Genomic DNA, 25,000 nt, shown 5'->3' with positions numbered 1-25,000 from the left:
AAGATTATGCACTCAAATATTGATGAAAAGAAAACAACAATATACATAAAATAGATATATACATAGATACCATAACTAAAGTAAGTTCATGCTGATACAATATGCTCTAAGCCTAGGACCTGTACATGGGTATGCATTATATATGTTTTATTGCATAAATGTTTTATTTGTATTTAAGTTGTATTTGAATTGATTATTATAATTATTATAATTATTATAATTATTTCTGAGGTTAGTTAATCATCAACTTTTTAACTTTTAGCCAACTCCACTCATTGCGCAAACTACAGGAGGATGTGCTTACTAAGAATAGGTGACAAATGTTAGCAATTTGCAATTTGCAAACCCAAAACCAAAATTTAAATTTTTTTTAAAAATTGTAAAATTTCAAAATTTAAAATTTTAATTTTTAAATTTTTAAAGCCCTTGGTTATCAACCATGTGATGAAAGAGAGTGGATCAAAATACTGTTGGAAATGCTAAGCATAAGAGGAAAAATTCTCTTCCTCCAAATACGGTCACAAGTAGAAATCCATAAGCCTTGGGTTAGCTAATGGTAAAACACACAAAACATTTTTTTCCTAAGAGATAACTGTGTGCAGTTTTCCTTCTTTTAAAGTGACAGTAATATATGTCACTTTCCTTTCGTATCTATAGTTTCAATTTATATTTACATTTTTAAGGATTTGCACCATTTTTCTCCTTAAGTGGTATTATCTCCTCCCTCTTAAATATATGTGGAAAGAGGTATGGGTAATCAGCGCTAAGTGGAAGCCCAGAGACTAGTGAAATTATTTGGATATTCCTTTGTAAGTGCTGCATAAAATCTGAACAGGGGGTATCTGAGGTCCCCACTGCAGATAAACCACTGCCCAAAAAGGATACAGTAGGAGAGTAAGGAGGAGTGATTAAAGGCGCACAATCAGTTGAATAAATACAACAGTAGCTATAAGTTATATTACAGTCCTTGCCACAAACTGAGGGTCAGTTTATATGTTACACATTCTATGATTGTATGCTCAGCTAGAAAAGAGCTTAATGATACACCTGTCGGTATATAGTATAGTAGAAAATACAACTTTTATTTAAGTCAAAAGTAAAACCTGCTTACATTTGTTAACCCCAATCAATTATGTGGTATCAGTTAAGAGTTTAAAATTTGTACAATCGTTCCCCAAAATACTCATGTATTTTCAGCAAACTCCAACCATCCATATAGCAAGCCAAAGTCATAGAAAAGAGTTCCTAACGCATTTCAAAGGTGATAAATTACCTTCTTCTTCAGAGGATCAATATGCCTTATCGATCCTCTGAAGAAGGTAATTTATCACCTTTGAAACGCGTTAGGAATTTTTTTCTAAGACTTTGGCTTGCTATATGGATGGTCGGATTTTGCTGAAAATACATGAGTATTTTGGGGAATGATTGTACAAATTTTAAACGCTTAATTGATACCTCATAATTGATTGGGGTTAACAAATGTAAGCAGGTTTTACTTTTGACTTAAATAAAAGTTGTATTTTCTGTCAAAACAATATTGCACTATTGTGTGGCCTTTCTGTTCCCTTTCTATATATACTCTGCCTCTGGGGATACCGAGGAAAAAGAGAGAAAGGAAAGTGGATCTACCATACCCAAGCAACACTGAAGCGTCTTGACCGACTGATGAATCCAGGACCTCTTATTCTACCAATGAAAAACACTCACATCATTTGATTGAGGTGTCTTCTAGTAAGTGGGCAATTTTATTATTTGGCCGGGATTTTTGCTGGAATCACCATTTGTCACCATATATTTGATTGACATTGCTGCCATTTAAGAATATACCCACGTACCAAGGACTGTGTATGTATGTATGTATGTGTATATATATATATATATATATATATATATATATATATTTCCTCTATGATTATCACATGAACTTAAAAAGAACATCTGTTGATTGCTCTGTATAAAGAGAACCTGCACCACTCCCTATCATCAGCTCATATTGCTGAGATTCTTAGGTGTTGTAGTTGTGCTAATACTATATACCGACAGGTGTATCATTAAGCTCTTTTCTAGCTGAGCATGAGCATACAATCATAGAATGTGTAACATATAAACTGACCCTCAGTTTGTGGCAAGGACTGTAATATCACTTATAGCTAATGTTGTATTTATTTAACTGTTTGTGCGCCTTTAATCACTCCTCCTTACTCCTATATATATATATATATATATATATATATATATATATATATATCACATGACAGCTTATGTTAAAAATGTTACCAAATACATTTTTCAATCAGCTTAAGTGACAACATTTTACAGATCAGTATTAATAGGAATAAGGAGCTATTTTTTATGCTGCAGATGTCTGGAACATGATTAATCAAACTTGACTGAGATATAAACTGCAGTTTGTTGCATAACTACAGGTAGTGCAGAATTATTAGGCAAATGAGTATTTTGACCACATCATCCTCTTTATGCATGTTGTCTTACTCCAAGCTGTATAGGCTCAAAAGCCTACTACCAATTAAGCATATTAGGTGATGTGCATCTCTGTAATGAGAAGGGGTGTGGTCTAATGACATCAACACCCTATATCAGGTGTGCATAATTATTAGGCAACTTCCTTTCCTTTGGAAAAATGGGTCAAAAGAAGGACTTGACAGGCTCAGAAAAGTAAAAAATAGTGAGATATCTTGCAGAGGGATGCAGCACTCTTAAAATTGCAAAGCTTCTGAAGCGTGATCATCGAACAATCAAGCGTTTCATTCAAAATAGTCAACAGGGTCGCAAGAAGCGTGTGTAAAAATCAAGGCGCAAAATAACTGCCCATGAACTGAGAAAAGTCAAGCGTGCAGCTGCCAAGATGCCACTTGCCACCAGTTTGGCCATATTTCAGAGCTGCAACATCACTGGAGTGCCCAAAAGCACAAGGTGTGCAATACTCAGAGACATGGCCAAGGTAAGAAAGGCTGAAAGACGACCACCACTGAACAAGACACACAAGCTGAAACGTCAAGACTGGGCCAAGAAATATTTCAAGACTGATTTTTCTAAGGTTTTATGGACTGATGAAATTAGAGTGAGTCTTGATGGGCCAGATGGATGGGCCCGTGGCTGGATTGGTAAAGGGCAGAGAGCTCCAGTCCGACTCAGACGCCAGAAAGGTGGAGGTGGAGTACTGGTTTGGGCTGGTATCATCAAAGATGAGCTTGTGGGGCCTTTTCGGGTTGAGGATGGAGTCAAGCTCAACTCCCAGTCCTACTGCCAGTTTCTGGAAGACACCTTCTTCAAGCAGTGGTACAGGAAGAAGTCTGCATCCTTCAAGAAAAACATGATTTTCATGCAGGACAATGCTCCATCACACGCGTCCAAGTACTCCACAGCGTGGCTGGCAAGAAAGGGTATAAAAGAAGAAAATCTAATGACATGGCCTCCTTGTTCACCTGATCTGAACCCCATTGAGAACCTGTGGTCCATCATCAAATGTGAGATTTACAAGGAGGGAAAACAGTACACCTCTCTGAACAGTGTCTGGGAGGCTGTGGTTGCTGCTGCACGCAATGTTGATGGTGAACAGATCAAAACACTGACAGAATCCATGGATGGCAGGCTTTTGAGTGTCCTTGCAAAGAAAGGTGGCTATATTGGTCACTGATTTGTTTTTGTTTTGTTTTTGAATGTCAGAAATGTATATTTGTGAATGTTGAGATGTTATATTGGTTTCACTGGTAAAAATAAATAATTGAAATGGGTATATATTTGTTTTTGTTAAGTTGCCTAATAATTATGCACAGTAATAGTCACCTGCACACACAGATATCCCCCTAAAATAGCTAAAACTAAAAACAAACTAAAAACTACTTCCAAAAATATTCAGCTTTGATATTAATGAGTTTTTTGGGTTCATTGAGAACATGGTTGTTGTTCAATAATAAAATTAATCCTCAAAAATACAACTTGCCTAATAATTCTGCACTCCCTGTAGATCTGGCAACTGAAAAAAAAAAATTCTTGCTAGAATTTTAAGACATCTTTTTTTTTTTTCGATCTGACTTTATCTTGCATGATATTTTGATTGAGATAATAACGCAAACACATTTTACTCTGTATAAAGCAACAATTATTTCTTGTGTTTCCAATCAAAATAGTGCTGGATTTACACTGAACAAGCTATTTCAGAATAATATGATTTAAGTTGAAGGTAAAACACTATTTTCTATGAAGTTTTGTTCTTATTTCTGTATGTAGAATTATAAATGGTTTATTTGGAAATTGCAAAAATGTGTTCACCAAAATAAGGAAAATGATTTTGTATGTTGACAGCAAGATGAGCTTTTTTTAATAAGTAAAGAAAATCACACAAAGATTTCTTTAATTGCGCTAAAATTAAATTTGTACCGTCTCGGCTCTTCCATGTTCCACTAAGGAATGGTAAATACAAAATTATCAGAGCTGTTTAGATAGGATAGGAAATGATTTGAAATGCATGTTTTTTCAAGTGTTTTACCTAGACACATTTAAGGTAAATAAAAAAAATTGCAAGGAATTCTTACTCTTGTGTTATTCCTTTCTGCTTTCAGTTCAGAAATCTCCTCTTCTTTTTCAAGAAGCTGTTCCCTGCATGCATTTAATTCCTTCGTCAGTGCAGCAAACTCCTAAAACCAAATGAATACACTGTTAATGGTAAAGCAATAAAAACGGTCATTTATTACATACGTAGGATGGATTGAAAATTAGTATCAAACTAGTATGCATAAAGGGAAACTCAAGGCAAAATAAACGTTTATGATTCAGCTAGAGCATGCAGTTTTAAGACATTCCATTATCACATTTTGCACAATCTTGTTATATACACACTTTCTAGGGAACAAGATCTTACTGAGCATGGGCACAAGCTCACAGGGTATACGTAGTCTGTGATTGGCTGTCACATGATACAGGGGGCCGGCAAATGGGAGGAAAAATTAATTTGTCTGAAAAAAATCTACTGCTTATATGAAATCCAGAGTAGGTGTTAAATCATTGTTTTTTTATTATGCACTTGTTTATTATACAATCCTTGAGTGGTCCTATTATTTTTTATTTTATTGTAATATTAATGATACATTATGCATTCAGTTTGCTCTATGATGGATAGTATAGTAACAATATTAATAGTAATTATAACTGCGCTTTAACAGTGTTTTCACATTTTAATTTTTTTTTCCATTTATGCATGTAGGGCCACTCATATCTGTCACTCTATGTGCAAAATGCCAGTTTGTATTAGTTGTATTTTTATAAAAAAAAGATGAACACTCAAAAATAAAGTTGTTTGAAGCAATGAACAATATGCAGTACCTACATAGAATATTGCTGCATTCAAAAATAGACACTTTCGATTTTGGTTTCAAATATATGGAGTTCAAAATCAAACTGTACAAATGTGATTTGCTTAGCTACCATAATTCAAGACCATACAAGCAGGTGTTCAGATATTTGCATTCACTGTTTAGAAAGCCAAGAATAACAGTTTAAAAATGTGGAATGAAGCCTTGAAAAATATTCAATGCTTCTAGTTTTAGAATTTTTAAGTGCTTACATTCGAATAGTTATTATAATTCAAAACCATAGGAGTGGGTATTTCATGTTATCACTGCCAAAGGAAATATATTTTTTATGCATGTTTATTTTGCCCAAAATATGCTTAATTAGATGAAGTAGCAATACTATCAAATGGACGTTCTAAAAGAAAAACTACACGCCCTTAAAGGGTAATGAAACCTTATTTTTTTTCTTTTATGATTCAGATAGCACATGCATTTTTAGACATCTTTCCAGTTTACTTCTATTATCAATTTTGATTCATTCTCTTGGAATTCTTTATTAAAGGAGTAGCAGTACACTACTGGGAGCTAGCTGAACAAATCGGTAAGCCAATGACAACAGGCATATTTGTGCAGCTAAAATTTGAGAGATGAGCAATGGCACCACTCTTGTTACTTTGAGGGAACACTATATTTAATAGAATATAATCTAATATACAATTATACTATGTAATTGTGTATAGGTGCTGAGTATCAGAGAGAAACATATACAAGAACAATTCCAGTAAGACAGGTGGACAGGATACTAACTGGAAAAGCACTCTACCCTCATACGTATTGGCTTAGTGTATATAGGTTTTAAAATATATCAACTTTATTAGTTTTATTTAAAAAGGGTTACACACAATAAAAACAGCTGCAGCAATTAAAAGTGGTTTTCAAACTAATATAGTGAAAAGGGTGGATAGTTACAAATTATTATCCTGAATTGATATCATGGATAGTAACTCCCACCTAAAGAGGATTTGTGGTAAATCTTAATGGTAAAGGTATGTTTGTATTCTGCTGTGGGCTAACATCCCTGCAAAATGAGGCCAACCTATTAGGGGCCACTATTCAGTCGAAGTGTGTACTAATATATTGTATACCTCACTGAGTATTATATGTATACTAAAATAAATTGTACCCATATTTACTCTGTGATAGAGTATTGCAACAGTAGTAGTATGGCTAGGTATTGAAACCTTGTAAATTACATGTAGTTTGCACTTATATATACAAATCACTGGTTAGGGTGCCCGTGGGTCACAATTAGAATATTGGTTGCTCCACAGATTAGAGGTATATCTCTGCCGTCATTTGCACAGCCCAATATCCAAATGGAGCGTATGTATATAAATGAAACCACAGAAGTTACCATGTATTCAAACGTTAAGTTACAGTGTAACCAACGACTCGCCACTAACTTTGTATTGGTTGCTATTGATTAATTATAAAGTAACATATCGTATATTTTTGTTATAAGATTTTCAGCAACCTCCAAAGGAGTGTAATACTTAGCGAGGAAGCTTATACAGATTACTTGTTAGTGTGCCCATGGGTCACAGAATATTCATCGCTCCACAGATTAGATTAGAGGTATATCTCCACAGTCATATGTACAGCCCAATATCTAAAATGGAGCGTATGTATATAAATGAAACCAGTGTAATACTTAGCGAGGAAGCTTATACAGATTACTTGTTAGTGTGCCCATGGGTCACAGAATATTCATCGCTCCACAGATTAGATTAGAGGTATATCTCCACAGTCATATGTACAGCCCAATATCTAAAATGGAGCGTATGTATATAAATGAAACCAGTGTAATACTTAGCGAGGAAGCTTATACAGATTACTTGTTAGTGTGCCCATGGGTCACAGAATATTCATCGCTCCACTGATTAGTTTAGAGGTATATCTCCACAGTCATATGTACAGCCCAATATCTAAAATGGAGTGTATGTATATAAATGAAACCACAGGAGATACCGTGTATTCAAATGTTAAGTTACAGTGTAACCAACGACTCGCAACTAACTATGTATCGGTTGCAATTGATTAATTAAAAAGGTACATATCGTATACTTTTATTATAAGATTTTCAGCAACCTACAAAAGGAGTGTAATACTTGGCGAGGAGGCTTAACACTAAAGCTCGCCACCAGGCAGGTGTGTGCAGGATATGCAATTTATTTATTACAGCAGTAACCTAAATCAGATGGTTTTAGAAACGCCTGAACAGCAAGACTCCTATAGAGAGAGGCCTCTCACCCCACTATGAATTGTATATGCTTAGTATTGAACGTGCAAATAAATAAGGAATATCTATATGCCCTAAGGTCACACTTAGATTGTGCAGTGTTCCACAAGTTAAGGAATACAGAGGCCACTATAAATTGAGCTTAACGTTTAACCTGTATATATGTAAATAAAACTTGTTTACATTGATTGTACTCAGGGCACTGTTGTGTGTCTAAGCACTATACAGTACAGTTTACCCCAGTTGCCACTAAAAATACTTAGTTTGCCCTAGGGCAGTAATAATTTGTGCTGAAATTACAGGTATGTGTTACATAAGTACCTTAAATTAACTAGTATCGGATAAGCCCGAACAACAGATCTCCTAAGGAGATACTACTTTCCCCATTAATACATAAGAAATACCACTTAGACTAGTGTAAAATTAAAACTACATGACACCCAACAATCCTGTCATTCCTCCCTTAACATATTTCACCTACTGGCTTTTTCAAATGACAGGATTGTTGGGTGTCCTGTAGTTTTACAACAACAAATTTGGTAATAGAAGTAAATTTGAAAGTTATATAAATTTGTATGCGCTATCTGAATCATGAAAGAAAATGTTTGGGCTTTATGTCCCTTTAATCATTAGAGAATTTAAATTGTGCTTTACAGACACTTAGTTACAAAGTTAACTATAGATAAGTTGAGCAGAGCAATTTAAGCATTATGAAGCATCTGTAGAAAACTAAATTAAACCACATATCCATAAATATATTTATATTTCTTTATTATTCTCCCTCAATGACAAATGACAGACACACACACATATATACATACATATATATATTCAATGGCAATAACTCTAAAAATAACAGGCACAGCAATAATTTACATTAATACTGGGCCTGTTAAGTGTATCGCAGGTCGGGAGTTGATAAATGTTGAACTATATGAACCTTATAAATCCCTGTAACACCTTTGTAATTTAACTTTTTCAGTATAGGGACATATACTAAATATTTTAGTAATTGTGGGCCAAGAGGCAAAATCAAGGATATTATGTAAGTACTTCTAGAACAAGAGAAGAAACAAATATTTATTGACGCAATTCTAAATATGTGACAAACAATTCAGAGACTTTGTAACTTACTTTGGTTGCAGTCTCGATTTTTTTGTGAAGAAATTCTGCTATTATGAGATTGTGTCTTAAATTTTCTGGGTTTTTTTTACTGTTGCTTTCCTTTGATTTAGGAACGTTGGGCGAGATAACCTATGTGGCATCGGGCGCAAAACCTGGCATCGCCAATTAATGGAGTGATCACATATACGGTGCAGCATACAAGTTATGCGTGTATATTTTACCCGTCGCCCACAGTTTTTACCTATAAAACTAACATAGAACCGGCATCGCAAGTCGGTATCACATATTCAGCGCAAGGACAGAATGGAGAACTTTTACATCAATTCCACCTCGCCACACATAGGCAGACGCAGCAAGCCTTGCGCTGACTATGACAGTACCGTAACTCCATGGAAGCCTTAACACCTAACGCATGCAGAATATCAACCTCTAAACTGCCCCCCCCCCCCACATTGCAAATTTGCAATAACTAATAAAAGTATTAACCCCTAATCCGCCAACCCCCACATCGCAAAATACCTAATAAACATATTAATCCCTAAACCGCCATCCACCCACATCACAACTACCTAATAAAACTATTAACCCCTAAACTGCTGACCCCCACAACGCAAAATAACTAATAAATGTATTAACCCCTAAACCTCCAATCCCCCACAACGCAAAGTATTTAACTGAAGACTAAACCCCCTAACCTAACAATCCCCTAACCTAACCTCCAAAAAAAACACACATAAAATAAAAAATAACTACAAAAAACCTAAATTACTTAAAAAAAAAAAAAATTACATTAAAAAAAAAAAAAACTAACATTACAGAAAATAACAAATGAAATTATCAAAAATAAAAAAAAGTTATTCCTAATCTTATACCTCCTTAAAAAAAAAAACAAAATAAAAAAAAATCCAATCCAACAAACTACCAATAGCCCTTAAAAGGGCCTTTTGTAGGACATTGCCCTAAGTTTAACAGCTCTTTTTCCCTGACAAAAAACAAACAAAGTACTCCCTAACATTACAACACCCCACCCAACCCCCCCCAAAAAAATCTAATCTACCCATTGCCATTAAAGGGGCATTTTTATGGGCATTGCCCTTAAAGGGGCAATCAGCTCTTTCACTGCTCATGAACATAAAAAGCCCTAATCTAAAAAAACACCCCACCCTAAAAAACAAACAAACAATAAAAAAAACTAACACTAGCCCCAAAATAGGTACTCACCATTGATGAAGTCCGGCAATCCATCTTCTTCATCCTATTGGCTGTTTTGAAAATTTCAGCCAATAGGAATGCAAGGGTATCCCACTATAAAATGGGTACCTTGCATTCAATCTTCAGTGTGCCATTGCCCCCGAGGACCACCGCTCCGGATCCGATTTTGGGGTTAGTGTTAGGTTTTTTTGGTTTTCAAGGGGGTGTTAGATGAGGAATAATTTTTTATTTTGGATAATTTAATTTTTATTTTTTGTAATGTTAGTTTTTTTTATTTAATGTAATGTTAGTTTTATTTTTTTAATGTAAAGTTAGTTTTTCTATTGTAATGTAATGTTAGTGTTTTTTAAAGTAATTTATGGTGTTTTTTTGTAATTTTTCATTAGTTTTTAATTTAGATAGTATTTTGTAATTTTATGTAATTGTAATTTAAATTGGGGTTAAGTTAGGGGGTGTTAGGTCAGGGGGCTTAGTTATTCTATTAATACTTTGCGTTGCGGGGGGTTTGGCGGATTAGGGGTTAATAGTATAATTAGGTAACTTGCGATATGGGGGTTTGGTGGTTTAGAGGTTAATAAGTTTGTATTGTGGGGGGTTGGCAGGTTAAGGGTTAATAGGTTAATTAGATACTTTGCAATGTGGGGAGTTTGCAGATTAGGGGCTAATACTTTTATTAGGTAGTTTGTGATTTGGGGTGTTTGGCAGATTAGGAGTAAATACTTTTAATCTGTAGTTTGCGGTGTGGGGGTTGGCGGATTAGTGGTTAATACTTTTATTATTTATGCAATGTGGGGGGGATGGCGGATCAGAGGGGTTTTGACGTGTCGGTTCATTTTTTTTTAAGATGGTTTAGATTTTTATGTGGGATTTCAACTTTTTTTTTTTAAAACGTAGGTGTTGACAGTTGATATACTAGCGTAAGTTACTGGCAACACCACAAATGTGTATTTGCGCACATTTCTGAGCCTCGCCAGTTTGTTCGACTTATGGCGAGGTGAATTTACATGTGACGTGGGTTTTAGCAGTTGTAATCTCGCCCATTATGTCAACGTATATATATTGTAGTGTTCAGAGTGATAAGAGCGCAACATAGGTCTCTGTCACAACTACCCAACTTCACCATTGCAGTAAAAAGTAGCCATAGATAAAATATAAACATGAGGGAGGCTGTATTCCACTGAAATTTAAAATTCATATAATTTGCACGTGTCACATGAGATTTAGCCTCCAGGTCATAGTTTGCTGACCCCTGGTGTAACATAGAACACTAAAAAGGGACACTGAACCCAGATTTTTTCTTTTATGATTCAGATAGAGCATGCAATTTTAAGCAAATTTCTATTTAAGCTCTAATCGAGCAAAAGAAACAAGAAAAAAAAGATAACTGTGAAATCATCCATTTTGCCCAGTGCATATTTCATATATAAATCACAGACATAACATGTCTGGTATTAAACTCTGTTTTTACTGGCACTGTGTATATGTGTTAAATATATATTTTACACATTTAAAGGGATACTGAATCCAAATTGTTTTCTTTCATAATTCAGATAGAGCATGTAATTTTAAGCAACTTTCTAATTTACTCCTATTATCAATATTTCTTCATTCTCTTGGTATCTTTATTTGAAAAAGCAGGAATGTAAGCTTACAAGTCGGCCCATCTTTGGTTCAGCACCTGGGTAGCGCTTGCTGGTTAGTGGCTAAATGCACTATACTTTACCTATAGCCGCTGGGGAGTATTAAAGGGACATGCAACCCATATTTTTTATTTGTGATTTATAAAGAACATGCAATTTTAAACAACTTTCCAATTTACTTCTATTATCTAATTTGCTTTAGTCTATTGATATCCTTTGCTGAAAAGCATATCTAGATAGGCTCAGTAGCTGCTGATTGGTGGCTGCACATAGATGCCTCATGATTGGCTCACCCATGTGCATTGCTATTTCTTTAACAAAGGATATCTAAAGCATGAAACAAATTAGATAATAGAAGTAAATTGGAATGTTGTTTAAAATTACATTGTCTATCTGAATCATGAAAGAAAAAAATTGGGTTTAGTGTCCCTTTAAAACCTTCTGTTAGTATGGCATTGAAGTCCGTGAAGATGGGTCGGATTAGCGCGGCTCTCCCAGCGCGCTATAGGTAAGTATAAGCCTGCGGATAACACTGTGTCACCTGCAGCAAGGGAACATTTACATTTGTTTCAACGAAAAACTAAACAAATACTTAAAGGGACATTAAACACTTTGAGATGGTAATATAAAATGATAAATTGTATATATAAAACAACTCTGCAATATACTTTCATTATTTATTTTGTCCTCTTTGCCTGTAATTCCATTCTAAAATTGTGAGCTTTTCAGTTCCTGTTAGAAATGGAAGTGCAGAACACTGTTAAATCCAGCACAACCATTGGCTGCACACTCTAGTGACCTATTTATAACTGACCCTAATTGGCTACAGCAGAGAAGGTAACACAAGTTACAACATGGCAGCTCCCAGTGTTTTAGACACACTAAAACTTTACACTTATTTTGTCACTTTTTAAACAACTAATGAAACTTTAAAAAATACATCTACATGTTAGTCATGGACTAATCTTTTCTTTGAATGCATCATTCTATCTAGCATGTATTTAGTGTTTAATGTCCCTTTAATAGGTAATTTTACCTCCTGGCTGCCAGCAACATACAGATCAATAACTTTACCTCTTTGGTTCTGCTCCTTTTTACCCCATATTATAATGCATTGAGGCATAGGAGTACTTTTACATTCACCTTATATCCTACTTTTATAATTGGACATTTATGTGTCCAATATTTTTGTTAATATTTTACTGGACAGCAGGCAACCTTAGTTTAAGGTTTCTTCCAGTTTACAACAGCAATGTAAACTATGTCAATGTCTTTATCCCCCTTTATTCTACACATTAAACTTCCATTATCAATATTATTTATTTCCATTTTAACCCTCCCTTTTATACTTTGCAATACTTTCAATATTTATTTTGCTTACTTTTAATTTAATTTAGCTTTGAAATTGTGGATTTTCTAATTCTAAAAACTTGAAATGCACCCTATTGATGTCTCAAGGCTCACCATGCTGCATATTTCCCCTTAAATGGCTTACAACTGGAAAACAATGCATTTTATATTAAAATTATGATTGTGGTTACAATATTGTGGCAACAATATACCATTTGGAATATGTGTTCTTCAACCTAACAGTATATCATCCTATAGAGTTAAAATTTTGGCACCCACAGCTGAGCCTAAGTGATCCACCTATCATTCATACCAACCTACCCCTATTCAATTGGCTGAATCAGCCTATTTATGCTCACCTGTGGCACCCAAACCACTATCTCTGAAGAAGCACATGTGAACATACACGAAACATGTAGGGTTGCCACCTCAGCCATGTTTTCCTGGACACTTATGAGTTACACATGCTGCAGGGTGTGCAGGGAGGAACATTTATTGTGTTTCTGGACAGCACTATTTATATTCCTCCTTGCACACCCTGCAACATGTGCAACTTATAAGTGTTCTGTATTTTAAGGGACAGGTGGCAACCCTAGAAACATGTCAGATAGCTTGAGCTACTCTAGCTAACTACCACCTACAAGAATAATCTCTACTTGCACTGGCTACCTGTCCGGATCTGTCTTTTTTGTTCTCCTGCTTATGATTGTGGTTAACCTTGTTGTCTGCAGACCCATACCTGGATTGGTTTATTTCTAATAAAGGAAATGGTGGGTGGTGTTTGGCTATCGATAAACAATTGCAGCAGAAAAAAAGATTATATTCCTTAAAAACATTTAACCTGACTGATATGTTATTTATAGCAACACAGCATAGATGTTTTGTATTTACAAGTCAGTTACTGTCCCTTTTAACATTTTCAGCATTTGGACCTACATATCTGGACAGTTTGATCAACAAACATTGGAACCATATTTGTATTATGATTACAAAATATCCCTCCTGATCCTCAATGAGGAGAAATAATTACAAAATATAGTTATGTATCTGTCTTTCTGTCTACAGTGGGTTCAGTAACTTTGGCAACCCAGATGTTTTTGAACTACATTTCCCATGATGCTCAGACAGCATAAGTGTGTCTCAGCATCATGGGAAATGTACTTCCAAAACATGTGGGGTGCTAAGGTTGCTGACCCCTGGACTCTACATGAAAAAAATTGCAATGAAAAGAACAAAAAATAATATACATTTACCTCTAGTTACTGTTTAAGCATGAAATAAAGCATTTGTGCTCTTCATATGAAAAACAACGAAACAACACATGTTTTCAGTTTTCATTAGACCTCAGTGGTAAAATAAAGAAAGCAGTACAGGGTAGAGTGAACTCTGTTTATCTCCCTAGATTACTGTGCATCTTACAACAACCCAACCACCCACATTTTTTTAATGATTCGGATAGGGAATACAATTTGAAACAATTTTCCAGTTTACTTCTGTTATCAAATTTGCTAGATTCTCATATATTCATTCTCATATATTGAAGAAGCAGCAATACACAAGTAAGAGCTAGCTGAACACATCAGGTAAGCCAATGACAAGAGGCGTATATGTGCAACCACCAATCAGCAGCTAGATCCAAGTAGAGCATTGTGCTCCTGAACCTACCTAAGGTATGCTTTTCAACAAAGGTTATCAAGAAAATGAAGAAAAATTGGATAACTGAAGTTGGAAAGTTGTTTAAAATAGCATGCTCTATCTGAATCATCATAGAAATAATGTAAGTTTTATGTCGCTTTAACTATATTAAAGGCAGAAAGTTCCAATCATGAATTTTACATATCTCCTCTTACACTCTTTGATAGGACCTGAATCTTTTATGGGCCAATGAAATTCACCAAGCTTAAAGGGAAATGAAACCCAAAATGTTTATTTCATGATTCAAATAGAGAATATAATTTAAAACAACTTTCCAATTTACTTCTATTATTTAATTTGTTTCCTTCTCTTGTTATCCTTTGCTGAAAGGTTTATCTATGTAAGCTCAGGAGCAGCAAAGAACCTAGGTTCTAGCTGCTGATTGGTGGCTGCATATGTATAATGATTGTAATTGTCTCACCCATGTGTTCAGTAAGAACCCAGTAGTGCATTGCTGCTCCTTCAACAAATGATACCAAGAGAATGAAACAAATTAGATAATGGAAGTAAATTACGGCTAGATTTAGAGTTTTGTCGGTAACGACCCGAAAAGCTAACACTGGCTTTTTTCTGGCCGCACCATAAAAATAACTCTGGTATTGAGAGTCCACATAAAGGCTGCGTTAGGCTCCAAAAAAGGAGCGTAGAGCATATTTAACGCAACTTCCACTCTCGATACCAGAGTTGCTTACGCAAGCGGCCAGCCTCAGAAAACGTGCTCATGCACGATTCCCCCATAGGAAACACCTGCAAAAAAGCCGCATTCAGCTCCTAACGCAGCACCATTGTTTCCTATGGGGAAACACTTCCTACGTCTGCACCTAACACTCTAACATGTACCCCGAGTCTAAACACCCCTAACCTTACACTTATTAACCCCTAATCTGCCGCCCCCGCTATCGCTGACCCCTGCATATTATTATTAACCCCTAATCTGCCGCTTCGTAAACCGCCGCTACTTACATTATCCCTATGTACCCCTAATCTGCTGCCCTAACATCGCCGACCCCTATATTATATTTATTAACCCCTAATCTGCCCCCCACAACGTCGCCTCCACCTGCCTACACTTATTAACCCCTAATCTGCCGAGCGGACCGCACCGTTATTATTATAAAGTTATTAACCCCTAATCCGCCTCACTAACCCTATAATAAATAGTATTAACCCCTAATCTGCCCTCCCTAACATCGCCGACACCTAACTTCAATTATTAACCCCTAATCTGCTGACTTGAACTCACCGCTATTCTAATAAATGTATTAACCTCTAAAGCTAAGTCTAACCCTAACACTAACACCCCCCTAAGTTAAATATAATTTTAATCTAACGAAATTAATTAACTCTTATTAAATAAATTATTCCTATTTAAAGCTAAATACTTACCTGTAAAATAAATCCTAATATAGCTACAATATAAATTATAATTATATTATAGTTATTTTAGGATTAATATTTATTTTACAGGTAACTTTGTATTTATTTTAACCAGGTACAATAGCTATTAAATAGTTAAGAACTATTTAATAGCTAACATAGTTAAAATAATTACAAATTTACCTGTAAAATAAATCCTAACCTAAGTTACAATTAAACCTAACACTACACTATCAATAAATTAATTAAATAAAATACCTACAATTACCTACAATTAAACCTAACACTACACTATCAATAAATTAATTAAATACAATACCTACAAATAACTACAATGAAATAAACTAACTAAAGTACAAAAAATAAAAAAGAACTAAGTTACAAAAAATAAAAAAATATTTACAAACATAAGAAAAATATTACAACAATTTTAAACTAATTACACCTACTCTAAGCCCCCTAATAAAATAACAAAGCCCCCCAAAATAAAAAAATGCCCTACCCTATTCTAGATTACTAAAGTTCAAAGCTCTTTTACCTTACCAGCCCTGAACAGGGCCCTTTGCGGGGCATGCCCCAAGAAGTTCAGCTCTTTTGCCTGTAAAAAAAACCATACAATACCCCCCCCCCAACATTACAACCCACCACCCACATACCCCTAATCTAACCCAAACCCACCTTAAATAAACCTAACACTAAGCCCCTGAAGATCTCCCTACCTTGTCTTCACCTCACCGGGTTCATCGATCGGTCCAGAAGAGGGTCCGAAGTCTTGATCCAAGCGAAGCAAGAAGAGGTCCTCCATCCGGTAGAAGTCTTCATCCAAGCGGGGCAGAAGAGGTCTTTCATCCGATTGAAGTCTTCATCCAAGCGGGATCTTCTATCGTCATCCATCCGGAGCGGAGCGGCAGGATCCTGAAGACCTCCGACGCGGAACATCCATCCTGGCCGACGACTGAACGACGAATGACGGTTCCTTTAAATGACGTCATCCAAGATGGCGTCCCTCAAATTCCGATTGGCTGATAGGATTCTATCAGCCAATCGGAATTAAGGTAGGAATATTCTGATTGGCTGATGGAATAAGCCAATCAGAATCAAGTTCAATCCGATTGGCTGATCCAATCAGCCAATCGGATTGAACTTGATTCTGATTGGCTGATTCCATCAGCCAATCAGAATATTCCTACCTTAATTCCGATTGGCTGATAGAATCCTATCAGCCAATCGGAATTTGAGGGACGCCATCTTGGATGACGTCCCTTAAAGGAACCGTCATTCTTCAGTTGGACGTCGCCGGATGAAGATGGGTCCGCGGTGGAGGTCTTCAGGATGGAGCCGGTCCTCATCGGATGAAGATAGAAGATGCCGCTTGGAAGAAGATGGTTTCCGGTCCGGATCTACTCTTCTTCCCGGATAGGATGAAGACTTTGGACCCTCTTCTGGACTTCTTCAGCCATCGGATGATGGATGTCTAGCCCCCTCTTGGGTTGGATGAAGACGGATTGGTGAACCTGGTATGGTGAAGACAAGGTAGGATGATCTTCAGGGGCTTAGTGTTAGGTTTATTTAAGGGGGGTTTGGGTTAGATTAGGGGTATGTGGGTGGTGGGTTGTAATGTTGTGGGGGGGTATTGTATTTTTTTTTTACAGGCAAAAGAGCTGAACTTCTTGGGGCATGCCCCGCAAAGGGCCCTGTTCAGGGCTGGTAAGGTAAAAGAGCTTTGAACTTTAGTAATTTAGAATAGGGTAGGTTATTTTTTTATTTTGGGGGGCTTTGTTATTTTATTAGGGGGCTTGGAGTAGGTGTAATTAGTTTAAAATTGTTGTAATATTTTTCTTATGTTTGTAAATATTTTTTTATTTTTTGTAACTTAGTTCTTTTTTATTTTTTGTACTTTAGTTAGTTTATTTCATTGTAGTTATTTGTAGGTATTGTATTTAATTTATTTATTGATAGTGTAGTGTTAGGTTTAATTGTAGGTAATTGTAGGTATTTTATTTAATTAATTTATTGATAGTGTAGTGTTAGGTTTAATTGTAACTTAGGTTAGGATTTATTTTACAGGTAAATTTGTAATTATTTTAACTATTTTAGCTATTAAATAGTTCTTAACTATTTAATAGCTATTGTACCTGGTTAAAATAAATACAAAGTTACCTGTAAAATAAATATTAATCCTAAAATAGCTATAATATAATTATAATTTATGTTGTAGCTATATTAGGATTTATTTTACAGGTAAGTATTTAGCTTTAAATAGGAATAATTTATTTAATAAGAGTTAATTAATTTCGTTAGATGTAAATTATATTTAACTTAGGGGGGTGTTAGTGTTAGGGTTAGACTTAGCTTTAGGGGTTAATACATTTATTAGAATAGCGGCGAGATTCGGTCGGCAGATTAGGGGTTAATAATTGAAGTTAGGTGTTGGCGATGTTAGGGAGGGCAGGTTAGGGGTTAATAAATATAATATAGGGGTCGGCGGTGTTAGGTGCAGCAGATTAGGGGTACATAAGGATAACGTAGGTGGCGGTCGGCAGATTAGGGGTTTAAAAAAATTAATCGAGTTGCGGCGATATGGGGGGACCTCGGTTTAGGGGTACATAGGTAGTTTATGGGTGTTAGTGTACTTTAGAGTACAGTAGTTGAGAGCTTTATGAACCGGCGTTAGCCCAGAAAGCTCTTAACTACTGACTTTTTTCTGCGGCTGGAGTTTTGTCGTTAGATTTCTAACGCTCACTTCAGACACGACTCTAAATACCGGAGTTAGAAAAATCCCATTGAAAAGATAGGATACGCAATTGACGTAAGGGGATCTGCGGCTGAAAAGTGAGCGTTAGACCCTATTTTGAGTGACTCCAAATACCGGAGGTAGCCTAAAACCAGCGTTAGGAGCCTCTAACGCTGGTTTTCACGGCTACCGCCAAACTCCAAATCTAGGCCTTAGAAAGTTGTTTAAAATTGTATGTTCTACCCAAATCATGGAAGAAAATGTTTGGGTTTCATATCCTTTTAAAGTAACAGATTCCTCTGAACATTGTACAGTTTTTGGGGGGGTTTTTGTAATTATGTGTTTATGTACATATTTATATTGCTCTGCCATGTACTCTGAATCTATTTCACCATCTTAAGATTGTGAGATTAATTGACAAGTCTGGCTGATCTTTCTACCAGCCACAAGCTTAGTCATGTCTCAGTTAATATGGACATAAACATCTTTAAAATTATGTATAATTAGATTCAGATTATTAAAGGGACACTGGACCCAAATTTTTTCTTTCGTGATTCAGATAGAGAATGCAATTTTAAGAAACTTTCTGATTTTTTTCTATTAGAATTTTTTCTTCATTCTCTTGCATCTAAGCAATTTTTGGTTCAGTACCCTGGACAGCACTTGTTTACTGGTGGGTGAATTTATCCACCAATCAGCAAGAACAACCCAGGTTGTTCACCAAAAATGGGCCGGCATCTAAACTTACATTCTTGCTTTTCGAATAAAGATACCAAGAGAATTAAGAAAATTTGATAATAAGAATAAATTAGAAAGTTGGTTAAAATTGCATGCTCTTTCTGAATCACGGAAGAAAAAATTTAGGTTCAGTGTCCCTTTAACAAATGTACAAAAGTTTGCACACTGAGTAAAAAAATAACAAATATTAGATGTCACAAATTTACTAAAATTTATTTTTTCCTGATCCAAACCACACTGATGCTTGGATACATTTACAGAGCATATTTCTGACACAAGCTAAAAAACATTTTAGCTGCTTGTTCTTGTACTGTGTTATGCAACTGCATGCGATGCTAATGGCCTCTGCTCCTACATCTGCCTTCCAGACGTACATGAACCAAGGGAATTCTGTCATACGCAATCATTGTTTGTAACAGTGGTGTTGTATGTTTGGTCACAGTTTACAAGCCCAAAGGTAAATCTTCTGAATTACTAATGACATTTGACAAGCACAACTGCACTCTTAAAGTTTATACATATATTATTAGATAGAGAGACATCTATAGAGGTATACAAAATTAAATATTAATATTTCTTCACATTCTGTGTGACAACAAAATACTTATAGCTCTTTTACATTAGGAAACAAATATTTTGTTAATAGATAAGAACCATAGACCTATGAAGTCTGTTCAGGATAGCTGAGCTAAATTAGATTGTGACATATCTGTATCCCAGGCATTCTTGAATTCTTCAGTGTTTCTCCTTACCCCCTCTATTGGTAGTTTATTCCATGAATAAATCACCCTTTCTGTAAAGAAGTTCTTCCACAAATTAAACCTGAATATACTACCCTTCAAAAAATAATTTTATTTATTAGACCATTTAACCACTTCATGCCGTTAGGACGTTCCATACCTTCCTAGCAGCGCTGGGCTTTAACATCATTAGAATGGCATGGAACGTCCTACCATTTTTGGCGTCCTGCAGGTTCCTCCTTTTAGGCAATAGCAAATTGGACTGGGGGTATGTCTAGCATAGTAGGCAGTCCCCCATGATCCGATACCGTCCTTGAAATCACGTGATCACATCGACAATCAAGTTATTTCATTTTTCAAGAAAGGGTTTACATTGGAACTTCATTCCGATTTTAAACAGTTGGCCTGGCATGAACGTGTTAAGAAGCCCTCCTTTGAACACATTCCAGTTTGTTTTGTACACAATACTTAATATGAGGCCTAATTAGCAATCTATTAGGTGGCTTAAAAGCTATATTTTTCTGCTGCTAATACATCTTCCTATACAATCAAGTATTCTACTATCCTTGCCTGCTGCACTATATCATTTTTATCAAATGTTAAAGTATCTGAAATAATAATTCCTAAGACACATTTTGCCCTGGATCCCTCTACTAATATAACACTGATAAAGATGTTAAAACAACAAAGCCAGAAATTACCCTTGAGGTAATAATGGACCCCTCCACTGAGTGCACTTGATTTATTATAACACTCTGTTGTCTATCCCTTATCCAGCATTCTACCGACGTAACTTTGGGTCTAGGCCAAGACAATACAGTTTAAAGGGTAGAAACTTGATCACATTTACACATCTGTTTTATGTATCTGTATTTATCTTCAACATCATAAACAGTATCATTGTGTAATAAATGAATAAATGAAAAGAATATTGTAGCTAGTGTGGGAAATAGCAAACAGATAAACCGATCAGACTGCACAAATTCTATCATTCTAACATGAATTCAGTAAACATTCATGTATTGTCACTAGGATAATAAAGAAACAAAACAATAATGTTTTCAAATTCTATCTCACAAGAAAAATAAGTTAACGTTAACGATATGGATTAATATGCAACTACCTGTAAATAGATGTTTTATATTGATAAATTAACCACAAATTTACTTGGCTACAAAAGGGAAAATGTGTACTTTTATAAAAATAAATAATAATAAAAAAAGTAGAAATATCAATTTTGATGCATTTTTGATAGATCAATAGACAGACAGACCTGTTGAAACATCTGTAGAACTGAAATACATTTTAAATTTCTTATAAGGCACAAATTTGAAAATTTTCTGTATAAAACATTAAAACTAGCTCACTTATAAAATGTCTGAATGAGATAGACACTAGGGATGGGCGAATGTTTCTAAAAATTCGAAATTTAAAACAAATTTTGATACATTCGTTCGTTCGAATTTTTATATAACATTTTAACATTCTATTTTCGAATTTTCGTTTTCGAATTTTTCAATAAAATTCGAAAATATTCGTTCGAATAATACATCTGTCTGTCTATATTTATCTATCTAATTATCTTTCTATATTTCTGTATGTCTCTTAATATTCTGTATGTCTCTTAATATATTAAAATTCATATGCAGTGTTTTTGTTGATTCAGTGTAACCTCATATACTGATGCAGGTTATAATTAGGGATGGGCGAATGTTTCTAAAAATTCGAAATTTAAAACGAATTTTCATACATTAATTCGTTCGAATCGAATTTTGAATGTCTATATAGCATTCTAACATTCTATTTTCGAATTTTCATTTTCGAATTTTTCAATAAAATTCGAAAATATTCGTTCGAATAATAGAATGTTTAGCTATGTATTCATTCAATTTCGAAATGTAATATTCGAATTCGAATGTGACATTCGAATTTTAAATAGTATTTCTAGTCTAATACTGTGTTTTAAATGTGATATTTGATTCAAATGTGATATTCGATTCGAATGTGACATTCGAATTCGAAAAAGTATTTCTAGTCTAAACTGTGTTTTATAAATGTAATATTCGAATGTGATATTCGATTCGAATGTGACATTAGAAATAGTGTTTCTAGTCTACAATTGTGTTTTATAAATGTAATATTCGAATTCGAATGTGATATTCAAAATGTAACATTCGAAACTGTAAATAACATTTGAAAATCGAATTTTTAAGAATATTCGTTCTTATCAACATTCTATTATGTAAATCGAATTTCTACAATAACATTCGTTCTAACATTCAAATTCGGATATAAACACATTCGCCCATCCCTAATAGACACGTGGTTCCCTTCTAAACACGTTCTGCACCGTCATGTTGGTGCAGTTAGAATGCTCTTCTACTTCTGTGGTTTCCTTTTCAAATAACTATGACCTTACAGTCATGTGAACAATGTATGCAAGTCAATTTTCTGTGAATGACCATGGTGCTTATAAATGCCATACAAGGATCTTTGCCTCTAGGACACCATTTTCTCCTTCCTTTATTGAAAGGTGATTTATATTCCTGGGCTTTCACCTAAACCTGGGATCTACCTATGCCTGTGTGGGAATGTCTAAACGTCACCCACATACCTCACACAGAACCTGCACCTAGATAGCTCTGCCATACCCAAGATTGCCCAGGCTCTGCCCCAGAGTCACTTTGCTTGCCGCAGGTTACATTATGGACAATTAATACTAGCTTAATATATTTCACGTGTAGTTTGCCTCACACATACTGTAAGAATGTGTATGTTTTATGTTATATTTCAAGTTCAGTAGTTATGCTTAGTTCACTCTGTGCATTATAAACAGTTAACATTTTAGTCATGTGATCGGAGGGGGGCGGGCAGTTGTTAAGATGGATGCTGCTGAATAAAGTCTGTATTCTTGTTCTCTCTCCTTGCTGTTTGCTAATACATTATAAAAATCATCACACATACTGTATGTCCTCTACATTCTGTTGTATCCATTTCTTCACAGTACATCTATTTTTTTTAACTATATTTTTCTTCCTGATATCGTCATTCACAAATGAACTATATTTTACAATAGTTTTTTTTATGTAAACTGTAATCAGCAGCGTTGATCAAGCATGTGCATTCTCTAATTCTTTCAGCATAATGCTTGTAACATGTTTAATAAAACTCAGCATGCTAATTATAAAGGCCGACAAATGTTTGACATCTAGTTGGAAGAACACCTGCAGCGAGAAGTTCACATGAACCTCTAAACAGTTTTCTATAAAAATTAAACATCTTCACAGCGGTAACACTTAACAATACTTTTTTGTCTGAGCATTTAGACCTATTGGATTAACATGGATAGAAAATTATCTTTAGTTTGGAAATACAGAAATTATTTTCAATATCTCTTGCATCTGAAAATAGTGTTAACCCTTATGTCTATCTAATTAAAGCAATCTTCTGTGCTTCCAAAACAGTTGCTATGACAATAGAACTTTCATGAGAACACAAAACGTGGGTGCTAGCTTATTAAGAATTATTCCCATTACTTATCTCTAACTTACTCATCCAATATGCATTATGTTCTTGAAATCTATTTTTGAAAATAATAATTATTCTAAAATGCTTTCAGAATAAACCGATATACAGCATACATAACTCCATTCAACTATAGATTTAAAAGTAGTAATATCATATTCAGGGGGGAAACTACAGGGGGTGCAGAGATCGCAATTGTGACTGGGCCCCCAAGGGTGGGGGCCCAGCTTAAAAAATGTTTTTTTCTTTTTTCAATAAAAAACGTTGACCTGCCACTGCCTGAACGGATATCATGTGAGTGTGACATGATGCTTCACTAGTGTCTCTGACTACAGGGGTTAGTGTTTCTGTTTCACCCATTGGTGTGTATGTGTGTGTATGTGTGTATGTATGTGACTGTGTGTGTATTTATGAATGTATGTGTGTGTGTGTGTATGTGATTGTGTTATGCATGTGTGTGTGTGTGTGTGTGTGTATGTGACTGTGTGTATTTATGCATGTATGTGTGTGTATGTTTGTGGAACCAGCAAATTACAGACCTTGTTACCACAGCATGGGGGGGCTGTGGGTAAACAGTGTCAGTCTATACAGTACCACTATATACAGTACGGGGGCTGGACCATGTCACAGACTACTGTGGTCACTTTATAAAGTACTGGGGTGAGTAGGGTCAGGCCAGCCATCTCACCAGCAGATTACAGACTGTGTCACTGACTCACTAAATACATACAGTACCAGTGTCACTATTTACAGTAATAGGGGTCAGACCATCTCACAGACTGTGGGCACAGGGTACCTCCTTTTGCAGACATGTAATCTGATTCACATTTTTTTCTGTGTTACATGTAAAAAAAAAAAAAAAAAAAAGATATGTATTAAATTCACTTTTTTGTGGGGGGGGGGGGGTGAGGGGTGAAGGGGGCCCTTCTTAGATTCTTGCACCTGGGCCCTGTGGTTTCTAGTTACGCCTCTGATTTTATTTGCAGAACTTAAAAGACAGTAAACATAAAAAATAGTCAAGCAAAAATAATAGACACTTAAGACTACAGTAAAGACTTAGGGGCCGATTTAACAATGTGCACCGCACATGATTCGTGCCGCACATTCTAGTGAAATGCTTGTGCAATGCCGCCTCCTGCACATTCGCGGCTAATCGGCCGCTAGCAGGGGGTATCAATCAACCCGATCATATCCGATCTGGGGCGGATTGCTGTCCGCCACCTCTTAAGACCGCTGCTTCTTAACTCCCATTT

General features: G+C 35.4%; 1 protein-coding gene across 1 annotated transcript in view; it reads right to left on the bottom strand.

Annotated features, from left to right (window-relative positions):
* Positions 1-25,000, bottom strand: part of PPFIA2 (PTPRF interacting protein alpha 2) — a 728,675-nt gene that overhangs the window by 486,859 nt on the left and 216,816 nt on the right. The window contains exon 2 of the mRNA XM_053716934.1: positions 4,557-4,658. Within this exon, the coding sequence (XP_053572909.1) occupies positions 4,557-4,658 (102 nt within the window). The remainder of the gene's footprint in view (positions 1-4,556; positions 4,659-25,000) is intronic.

Source organism: Bombina bombina, chromosome 6 (genome assembly GCF_027579735.1).
Source record: "Bombina bombina isolate aBomBom1 chromosome 6, aBomBom1.pri, whole genome shotgun sequence".
Lineage (NCBI taxonomy): Eukaryota > Metazoa > Chordata > Amphibia > Anura > Bombinatoridae > Bombina > Bombina bombina.
Note: the sequence above shows the minus strand (reverse complement) of the source record. Positions and strands in the feature narration are given on the sequence as shown.